The 11595-nt window shown below is 32.0% G+C and overlaps 1 protein-coding gene across 1 annotated transcript; it reads left to right on the top strand.

Annotated features, from left to right (window-relative positions):
* The first annotated feature begins 706 nt into the window (after positions 1–706).
* Positions 707–7030, top strand: LOC129885554 (B3 domain-containing protein At3g19184-like). Its single transcript, XM_055959867.1, has 8 exons — positions 707–938; positions 1033–1107; positions 2885–2916; positions 3028–3199; positions 3313–3519; positions 6083–6173; positions 6286–6474; positions 6547–7030. Exons 1-8 carry the CDS (start codon positions 795–797, stop codon positions 6642–6644), a joined length of 1008 nt encoding a protein of 335 aa, XP_055815842.1. The 5' UTR covers positions 707–794; the 3' UTR covers positions 6645–7030.
* The last annotated feature ends 4565 nt before the right edge of the window (positions 7031–11595 follow it).

Genomic DNA, 11595 nt, shown 5'->3' with positions numbered 1-11595 from the left:
AAGTAATGTACAATCCATTTCTAGCAATACTTTTTATTCGAAAGAAAATATTTTTTTAAAAAGGAGGAATAATTAATATTTATAGTCGATGGACTATTTCAAAAAGGAATTAAGAAGGAAAATATAAATTTAAAAAAGAAAAAGAAAATACACAGAGAAAACGATAATAGTATCGTGAATTTCAAACTTAAACAAATTAAAATTCAAAATGCAGTCGTGATTTTGGAATCCATAAATGAGACGAGGAAAAATATTTTTCCCAAAAAAAAGGCTCCTCACGTGCTTAAAATTTGTTACCTAGGCGGTGTCTAAGTGAAAAGTCGTGTTAATATTAGATGTCTGTAGATGAATTTTGTCATTTTTACTAAATTATTATTTTTAATTACGAAATTTACTTACAATTAACTTTAAAAAATCAACCACATTTAGCCATAGATTGATCAATAAAATTTGGAATATGTGCTAGGAGTTTTTTCAAATTTGAAACTTTATTTTTATGTCCAAATCCAACTTCATGTTATTCTATTTTTAAAATAATCTTAACCAAATAATTTAAAATAGAGTTTTGTTTCCATTTATGGACCTCTTTATAAGTACAAGTTTTATAACTAGGAGTAGCAGCATCCTCTGACTGGCCCGCATATCGCTGTCCTTGTCTTGGTTGGCTGTATTTTCTTCTTTCCTCCTTCTTTTGTCTTCTCTTTTCACACTAATTCAAAAATAAAATAAAATATATAAATACATTTCTACCTATTTCAGGTAGCCTTCTCTGCGAAGAACTCAAATCGACATCCATGGAAGATAGGAATTTCATTTCTGTAAAACGTAGAACCAAAATTTGTAAAAAAGTTCAACAACAACAAGTAGGACCTCATAGAGTAAAATCCACTTCACATTCTTCTGCTTCTACTTCAACTCAAACTGATCCTTCATCCCTGGTTTTATTTCTGTACCTTATTCCTTTGTTTGTTTTTTCAGTATTTTTTTTATTGGGAGAGTTTTTTAAAATTTTTATGTTTGTTTTGCTTGCAGATTAAGACGGTGCAGTTGGATAGGAAAAAGTTGATTCCTAAAAAGCCTAGAAGTGTTAAATCTAAACCGAAGCAAGTGAGTTTTTCATTTATGTTTCGTTGTTTCGCTTGAGGATCCAGTGAAACTGATGCGTTATTCTATTTGATACATAGATATTTTTGTGCGTTTTTGATTTGTGCTTGACTTCCGATCTGATTAGGCTTGCCCCTAATTTTTCATGAATGCTCGGCTTGAAATACATTAATTGCTTATGGATGTGGATGATAACCGAGGTGGAGTCAGGATTTCAACTTTATGCATTTTGGATTTTAGGATGAGGATGACTTCAAGCGATATTAATTGAGTATAAAATTTAGTATGTATACATGTTTAATGATTTTTTTTAGCACAAATAAATCGTTTGAGCAAAAGCTAGTGGATTCAGCCGAACTCCCATCAGGGCTTCTACCTCCGCCCTTGGATGATAGTTGTATTTTCCTGATTGGTGATTGTAGAATTATCCGGTTTTCTTTCTCTGTTATTTTGTTAACAATGAGATGAATCCCTAGCCGCCAACTGTACATGGGTCTGGATGGGAAGGAGATACAGTAGGCGATTGCACGCTCTAGATGTGTACACTGGTGCGGTTTTCCTCCATTTGCAGCTGATTCCATGAGTTGTTCCCCTCCTCAATCCTACTTGTACCAAAGGATAGGAAAGAGAAGAATGAAGAGGCACCCTCAAGGAGTCAGAGTGTGAGCATGCAATTCTAACCTTAGCTCAATGATGTTTTATAAAAGATGACCTGGGTCGAGGGAATAAACAAAAGGCAGGAAGACGTTAATCAAAAGGCTCACAGTGTGTGTATCCTTTGTAGAGCGTTGAGTGCTTACGAGTCTCTGTAGGGTCACTAACTTATGTCTTCTTTCTTTTGTGTATGTATGTGTGTCTCTGCCCATATCCCCTTTTCTCCTGTTTCTCCTTGGTTTACTCCTCTTAGGATTTCCTTGGTGTGTATGTGTGGCCTCTATTTCTCCAGATGCTCCTCGATGCCTGTGTCCCCTCTTGGCGGATATGTCATAAGTGAAATGGTTGCTTATGGTTTGTTGGATAGTTGCTCTGGGTTGCTCGCCTATAATGGTACTCAGTCGTATTCGTTCACCTAATCTAACGCATGTTGATGTTGATGACTTGATTGTTCTGCCGTGTAATAGCATGCAAAGTTCTTAAAACAGTAGTCTGGAAATATGCTTTTACTTATTCCTCGAGTAAAATTGATTGGGATGGTTACTTGATATTGAGCCTTAGATTTCCTCACTGGTCATTGCTACTTCCATTTCTTGTCTTTCTTTATGATCCGCTTTACTAATGTTGATTGAGTTATATTGGCTCATATACCAACAAGTTTGATAGTTAGAATAAACGTGAGATTAGGTGAAGATACACACAAGAGTGCAAAAATCTAGCTTCATAAGAGAACTTAGAAACTCTATGGTGCTTAGTAGATCAGTTGATGCCATGTCACCAAAATGCTACAGATACAAAATAGATGAAAACTTTCCCGGATTACTGAACTTTTTTTTATTGTTCTTGCACCTTGAGTTTTGTTTTCCTTAATTTTCCTATAAGTAGTTTTCTGCATGTTACGTGCACTTGGTCTACCTCTTAAAGCGGTAAATTCTTACATGCATGATCAAATGTCAATTTTTATCTTATGATTTAGATGTTTGTTAGGATGCAAGGTTTGAGGCTATTGGCTTAAAAATAGTGTCATAGTACCATATAGCATATAGTGTTTGATGAAATGGTGTGATTCTCTTTTCTTATTGATCGACTATGAAATTGTAACAGAAATTTTTGCATGGTCTTACAGGTGAAATCTAATCATCCGAGAAAGGCTGAGAGGTTGGCATTTTATTTGACTTGCTTTTCCTCTTTCCTACCCCCAAATCTCCATTTCTCTCTCTTTCTTGACAGCAACTCATAAGTAAATTTCTGAATCTGTTGAATTCATAGCATTAAACGTAAGGGGACAAAGAGGACAAGGATTAATGACCTTTATGATGACGTTGAAGCTAAATATTCTGTTATGGAGCGAGCAGAAAAGATTTTATCAAGCCTACCAGATGAATTTCCCAGCTTTGCAAAGTGTATGCTCCCTTCAAATGTTGCTCATGGATTTTGGCTGGTAAGTCTTAAACAACATAACCTCTTTGCAGCAAAAACTTCGTAAAGATAGAATTTAAACAATTTTTCTTCTTCTTCTAACTCAAATTTTTCCCTTCCTTTTTGCAACGGTAGCATCTTCCAAAGTCATTCTGCAACATGCATTTACCTAGTTGTGATACCACAGTCATTTTGGTTGATGAATGGGGCAATGAGTACAAGACAAGTTATCTTCTAGAAAGGAATGGTTTAAGTGCTGGTTGGAGAGGATTTTCCATCTCTCACAGACTACTTAAAGGAGATCTTTTGATTTTTCGCTTGATTGAACCTTGCAAAATGAAGGTAACCTTTTAAAATTTTGGTACCTACGTAGTTAGAGCCCTAAACTATTTTTGTTATTGGAGGAATGGAGATATTTTTGTTTCATCCTACTAAAGATGACCTCGTAGACATGCTTGTAATTTTACTTTTAATGTTTATTTATATTGAGTTTGGTAAAGAGGCATCTATAATAATTGTTCAAGATTTGAAAACCCAAAACAACATCAACAAATATTTAATGACATTATCAACATTTTACCCATATTGGGTCCTACTTATTTGGCAGAAAGGCCACAAAGGTCTACTCTTTTTTAGGGTAGTATTGGAACATCGGAAAATCTTCCCATTTTCTTTAGCTCCATTCCCAATTAAACTACATCACATAAATTGGAATGGAGGGAATACTAGCTTTATGTCAGTTGCCTTTTGGTTGGTTGGGGTTTGGGGGGGGGGGGTTGAGGAGGATTTTCAACTAAAGGAATTGGCAACATACCTAGTGTAATCCCACTTGGGTCTGGGGAGAGTGGTTTGTATGCAAACCTTACCCCTACCTTGTGAATGTAGATAGGTTGTTTCCGATAGACGCTCAACTCAAGTAAAATATCTAAAGCATATAATGAAAATAATGGAGAAAAAACAGTAGCAACAACAAATAATACTCTAAGCGAAGCTAAGGGAACATGTAATAACAAAAATTGAAGAATAAGTTAATAGAGAGTAGTAGTAATAATATCGATAAAAAAAGCTAGAAATGTTCAACTACCTACAAGTGTATCATGTCTTGTCTAATCTTCTTTCTCGCACATTTTTTCGGACTACCTAACCTCTCCTCAGATCCACCATGGACAACCTCTCACAGCTCCTCACTGGCACATTTATGCATCTTCTCTTCACATGCTCGAACCATCTCAGTCTCACTCCTTGATTTTGTTCACCACAGAGGCCACTCCCACCTTGCCCACACACCAATCTCAACATCCTTATTATGCTATTTTCATCTTTTAGATGTGCGAGTTTTTGACCGGTCAACACTCCGCCCCTTACAACATTGTTGATTTAACAACCACTTTATAAAACTTATCTTTATATCTTAGTGAGACATTCTTATCACACAAGAAACCAGATGCAAAACTCCATATCATCCACCTTGCTTCAATACGATGTGTTGTTATCATTGTCAATCTTCCCATTTCCTTTGATAATTGACCCAAGATCCTTGAAACTCTCTGTTGTGGATGACTTGTGTATATCCTTCACGTCCACATCTGCCTTGTAAGTCACGTTATTGAACTTGCACTCCAAGTACTTTTTCTTAGTCCTGCTCAATCTGAACCTTTTATACTCCAGAGCTTGTCTCCAAACCTCCAGCCTATCGTTAATTCCCCTGCGTGTCCGTCAATCAATATCATGTCATCTGCAAATAGCATACGTCATGACAATGAGGCTAAGGATCGTTTGTTAGATGGCTTCCAGACTATTAGAATTCAATGATGGCTTTTAAAATGTTGACTGCTGAAATTGCCCATGTTGTCTTGCCATGAAATTATATAATGACTACAAAGGCAGCATGGGTTGCTGGGTAAAGCTTCTATGAGTGTATTGGTTACAACTTAAGATTAGAAGCGGGCAACCTGGATTTCCTCCATTTTACTAATGGGATTAAATTGGTTTGAGTCAGATTTGCCTATGGACCAATTAGCGCGAATGCGTTTTATTATTTTTTTTCCCAAGGAAACATTTGTTATGATAAGGATAAGTTAGTGCAGGATCTTCCGCTGCTTTTGTTGTTATTGCTCTCACCTGAGCCTGGTAAATTTCTGACAGTGGCAGCAACTCTCTGATCTCAAAGTTCATTTCAGAATTTCATTCTAGTGAATCACCACGACTGGTCTTGTCTGCCTGATATATATAATGGATCTCATGGACGAAAGATTGTTCACCACTAAACCCGATGACCCAATGCTAGATCTTCCAAAATCTAGCTAGATTTAACATAAGGGTCTAATTTGCCAGTGTGCTCTACTTGTTATTGGCTATTGGCAAAATAAAAAGGGCAGCCCGGTGCACTAAAGCTCCCGCTATGCGCGGGGTCCGGGGAAGGGCCTGACCACAAGGGTCTATTGTACGCAGCCTTGCCTTGCATTTCTGCCAGAGGCTGTTTCCAAGGCTTGAACCCGTGACCTCCTGGTCACATGGCAGCAACTTTACCAGCAACTTTGACTATGGATTAATTTTGGCCAATAAGAGTAAACATTGCAGCTAAGGCTAACAGGTTAGGGGGTAAAACTTTGGATAAATTCTGCTTCTTGTAGAATATGATAAAAAATTTACGGCTACTGATTGATTATCTTGCGAGTTAAACTGGACTTGATCGATTCTGTTGTTTTTGAAAGAACTCATGGATTTTTGGCAATGAAAATGATAGAAGGTAGTTGAGACGGGAAAGCAGTAGTAAGTCTAATTTGCTTAGAGGCTCTGATCTCTTTTGAACTCTTACAACCTCCTGCATGTATGCTCAACCACAATACCCTTAAGAAATAGGTTTCATACATGTATTTTCTGATTATTAAGATGATGTTTCTAGGTCTATATAGTCAGAGTAAATGGTCAAGAGGTAGTAGATGCAGCTCTTTGCCTCATGAATTGGGAAACTCTGAAGACATCAACAGAACTTGGTAATTTCGTCCTTTCTGCTTGTCCACCTTTATTGCTTTAAAGGTAAAGGATCTCCAGATTTGGTTGTTGATCTCCCTTCTTCTTTCTTTGCGTCTTGTTTTGATTGAGAAGATCTTGTACGGAAAGATAATAGGAAGCGAAAGAAAGCAAAGCGTTTGACAGAGCCTTTTTTCGTTGATTTATCTAAACCAAAAGAGCATGTTCAGAATGACATCCATTTTGCTGTTGATTTAAATGTTTCACCTTCAGAGCATCGATCTGAAAATAACAGTGAAGATTTGGATTCCGAGGTTCTAGAAGGTACGAAATACTCTTAATTCCATTGCATATAAATGTTTTTGGAAACCATTATGATAAGCAGGGTTATTGCAGGTTCAGATGTTACCAACCGCTTGCAATCTAATGAAATATGCTGCTCCGAAACATCATTTTTACATGATAATCCTCACAAGAGCATAGCTTGTAGGTAGAGATGGCGGAGAACTCTGACCATTCGTTTGAACTAACAAGTTCTATCATGAGAAGCTGTGAAGAATTACAACAAACAACTTATAGTTACCTTGGAAGTAAAGAGAAGAAAGTTTTTGATGAATATATATATGGCGAAGGGCTGGAATGAAGCAGAAGTTGACTCCTCAAAGTCAAAGATCATTTTTGGATGTATAATGCTTTTGTTCTTCTAAATTTTATACTTAATACCTTGTCCTATAGGTTTGAAAGATGTAATTTTGATATGATAGCGTATGATATGTACACTTCTTATATTTGTACATAGACGCACACAGGAAATGTAGTTTGCATATCTGCACAATGTACTAATCAATGAATTTCCTTTATTCATTTGAAATTTACTTAATTCAAATTTGTTCGAACTCCTTTTACTTAAAAGTATCTCATTAGACGATATGTAGTTGAGCGGAGGGTTTTTCGAAAATCACCTTTTTATCTCCACGAGGCTAGTAAGATTTGCATACATTTTACACTTGCATACATTTTACACTTCTCATACTCCATTTGTGGGAATATATTGGGTATGTTGTAGTTTACACGTAAAAAAAAAATATTGGGTCATTTATGATAAATTTTAGAAAAAAGAAAAAATAAATTTAACCACCAAAATAATAAATTCAAATTAGTTGTTGGATCAAAAAAGTAAAAAAAATATACATACCCTTAAATGAATTGTTTTTTAATAAAAAAAATAAACTAATTTTTTCACTCCTGTTAAACAAAAAGGGTATATGTTAAGTCACTTGTGTAACAGTAAAGGTGTATAAGAGTCACTTTTATTACGAAGGCCGAGGGGTATATCAACTCTATATGACAAAGCTGAGGGCTATTATATATAACAGAGACTCTTCACATGTCAATTTAAAAAGAGTAATTATCTACAACCCACACCTCTCTAATTTCTACTCTTAATGATTTTTTTTCTTTTTTTACCTTCTTTTATTTATAAAATGACAATATATTAATTTGTTTAAGTATTTTTCTTTATTATTTAATTTATTTACAAGGAATAATTATTCATGACTTGTACCTCTTTAATTTATATAGATAAAAAAGAGAATATCATATGGAGTATTAATTTTAAAACAAAATGTTTAGGGGTTATGAATATGAAAGCATGCGAGTATTGAATATTATTAAGAGTAAAAATTAATTAGGATAATTAAATATGAATTATGGAGATGAAAATATTAAACCAACTAAAGAAGAGAAAATATAAAGAAGATAAAATGTAAATGAGGGACGTAGCTTCTCACTCAACTGCGTTAAATGAGGGTTGTTTGAGTTCTTCATCATAATTGAGAGAGAAGGATTTTGTTTTCTTCATTTTTTTTATCGTAGTGTATTTTATTCAATATAATTAAGAAAAAGGTGAAAATCATTTACACCTCCTAACTTAATTTTAAAAAATAAATTCTCCCTCAACTTTAAAAAACTGTCGTTCTTCCTCTTTTTTGTCTAGTTGACTTTCTCTATGTCTAGTCTATCCTTATATTATCAAAAAAAAAAATATACTTCATTAAAATCATAAGTGTTAAATTACTTTAGTATTCCGAACTAAAAGCACTCATCTTTATGTACATGAGTTATACACTGACTATATATTATGATACACTCAAAAAACTAAATATAGTTTAATAATACATGAAGCATACAGTGACTATTCAATTCCGATCATTTCAAAATCTCTTTTAAACAGTCTCAAATCATAGCTGACATTTTACATAATTTACTTTTACAAATATACATGGATAAACTAACAAGTGGAGGCTTTTTATTCAATATTTTCAACTCTACTTTACTCTCGGTTCAAATATTACAAAAAAATAAATTAAAATAAAGATATATATATTAAAGCATAAATCGCATTCCATGTATGTGATTTATGAACAAAAAATTTAGCTTTCAAAGAAATTCAGTCCAACATAAATATTAAGATACGTATCTCAATAAAAAAAAATTATATCTACGAAAATTCAGATTATTTTGCTAGATTACATATAAATTCTCTTAACACAATATTTTTTCTTCAATTCAAACACACTCTTTATGTATTATATGTATATAGTCGTATATAATAAGTGTATATTTATATCTATTTTACCTTATAAGCATAAACTTTCTATCTTAAATATTTAATTACCGTGGAACCTTCAATTTAAAACATCCACTAATTTAAATATTAAATTACTTTAGTACTCCGAACTAAAATCACTCATCTATATCTGTATGAGTTATACACAGACTATACATTATGATACACTCAAAAAGATAAATATGGTTTAACTATCCATGAAGTGTACATTGACTATTCAATTTCGATCAATTTAAAATCTCCTTTAAACAGACTCAAATCATAACTGACATTTTACATAATTTACTTTTACAAAAAGACACGAATAAATTGACAAGTATATTTACTCGTGGAGGCTTTTTACCCAAGATTCTCAACTCTGCTTTACTCTCGGCTATAATATTACAAAAAAAAACTAAAAATTAAGATATGAATAATAGGGCATAAATCACATTCCATGAATGCGATTTATGAACAAAAAATATAGCTTTCAAAGATATTCAGTCCAACATAAATATTACGATACATGCCTCAACATATAACATTATATCTACAAAATTTCAAATTATTTTGCAAGATTACATATAAATTCTATTGGCGCAATTTTTTTCTTCATTACGAACACACTCTTTATGTATAATATGTGTACACTCTTATATAATAAGTGTATATCTATATCTATTTTACCTTAAAAGCATGAACTTCCTATCCTAAATATTAAATTACTATGGTACCTTCAATTAAAAACATCCCCTAACTCAAGTGTTAAATTACTTTAGTACTCTGAACTAAAAACACTCATAATATCTAAATGACTTATACGCTGGCTATACATTATGATACAGTCAAAAAGCTAAATATATTTAACTCTACATGAAGTATACACTGACTATTCAGTTTCGACTAATTACAAATCTCCTTTAAATAGTCTCAAATCATAGCTGACATTTTACATAATTTACTTTTACTAAAAGACACGAATAAATTGACTAGTATATTTACTTGTGGAGGCTTTTTACCCAAGATTCTCAACTCTACTTTACTCTCAGCTCAAATATTATAAAAAAAAAGAGAATTAAAAATGAAGATATGAATACTAAGGCATAAAGCACACTTCATGAATGCGATTTATGAACAAAAAATATAGCTTTGAAAGATATTCAGTCCAACATAAATATAACGATACACACCTCAATATATAACATTATATATACGAAAATTCATATTGTTTTGCTTGATTACATATGAATTATCTTCACACATTTTTTTTCTTCAATTCAAACACACTCTTTATTTATAATGTGTATATAGTCAAATATAAGTGTATTTTACCTTAAAAGCTTGAAATTCCAATCTTAAATGTTTAATTACTATGGTACCTTCAATTAAAAATATCCCCTAACTTAAATGTTAAATTACTTTAGTAATCCAAACTCAAAACACTCACCTATATCTACATGAGTTATACACTGATATACTAGTTGTGTGAGTCATAATATTTTTAAAAACTAAGGGGTCGTTTGATGTGATGGATAAGAAGAGTTAATCTTGGGACAATTTTTGAGTGACCTTTAATTCTTCGTTTGGTTGCAAAGGTTGGATAACTTATCCCAAGATTAACAATTAATACTGGGATAAGTTATCCCTACCAGGAGCTGAAATAGTAATCTAAAGATAACTTATCCTAGGATAAAAATGTAAATTAATAAAAATACCCCATTTACACCACTTTTACATTCATGTATAGTAACATATTTTTTAACAACATTTATAATAACATTCATAACTTTAATTAATCATTGTTTTTATGATGGTATATTTTTCTATTAAAAAAATTACATTTTATAAATACAATTTTTATTTATGAATATATATATAAGTTGAATTTATTTGTCTAATTCTTATGTTTATTTATATTTTGATTTCTCTTAAAATATTCACCCACTACTAAATTAAATATTTTTAATTAAATAATTTATTACTAACTTAAAAATTATATTTTATATATCAATCAGAATGTAGATAACTTTAAAATGTAGATAATTTTAATAATAAAATTTCTTTTACTTTAATAAATTTAAAATAAAAATTTTATTTTTAAGCTAAATAAGATGAAAATTTTATTTTTAAGCTAAATAAGATGAAAGTTTTATTTTAAAGTTAAATAAGATGAAAATTTTATTTTTAGGAATAAAGAACTAAAACTTGCAAAGAAAATATATAAAAAATTAAATAAAATGAAAGGTATTTTTGTAAACAAACAACTTATGTTTTAAAATTATGCCATGAATATAATTTTAAATATGGTCAATCAAACAAGCAATAAAAACTTCTCTCCACATTATTATAAGGGATAATTATTGTTCTACTCAAAAAAGAAAACTATCAAGAAGGAATTGTTTGATAAATTCTTAATACCATCAAAGTATAATATACTCTGATGGTAACAAAGAGGAACAAGGGAAGGGGCTTTGCATAAATACACGTTTGATACCATGAGAGTATATATAATCTGATGGTATCAAGGAGGAAGAGACAGTGCTTCAGCGAAACTGCTTGATACCATTAGAGTATCAAGAAGAAACTGTTTGATGGGATCAGAGTATCAGGATATCAAAGAGGAGCAGTGATGCGGATGTCAGTATGACGTCATGCGCGAAATTAAAAGGAAAAAAGTGGAGGTAAGAGAATAAATATTTTGGTTCATGAATCTATTAAGAATAAATAATTTGAGTTGGATCCAATTTAAATAAATAACTTCACAATTAGTCTATTAGAAATAATTTTCCCTTATTATAATGCGTGAGTTTCAATGCATCTTACATATGAGAGTACAG

Source organism: Solanum dulcamara, chromosome 4 (assembly GCF_947179165.1).
Source record: "Solanum dulcamara chromosome 4, daSolDulc1.2, whole genome shotgun sequence".
NCBI classification, from domain to species: domain Eukaryota; kingdom Viridiplantae; phylum Streptophyta; class Magnoliopsida; order Solanales; family Solanaceae; genus Solanum; species Solanum dulcamara.
The sequence above is the reverse complement of the archived record's forward strand: the minus strand, read 5'-3'. Positions and strand labels throughout refer to the sequence as shown.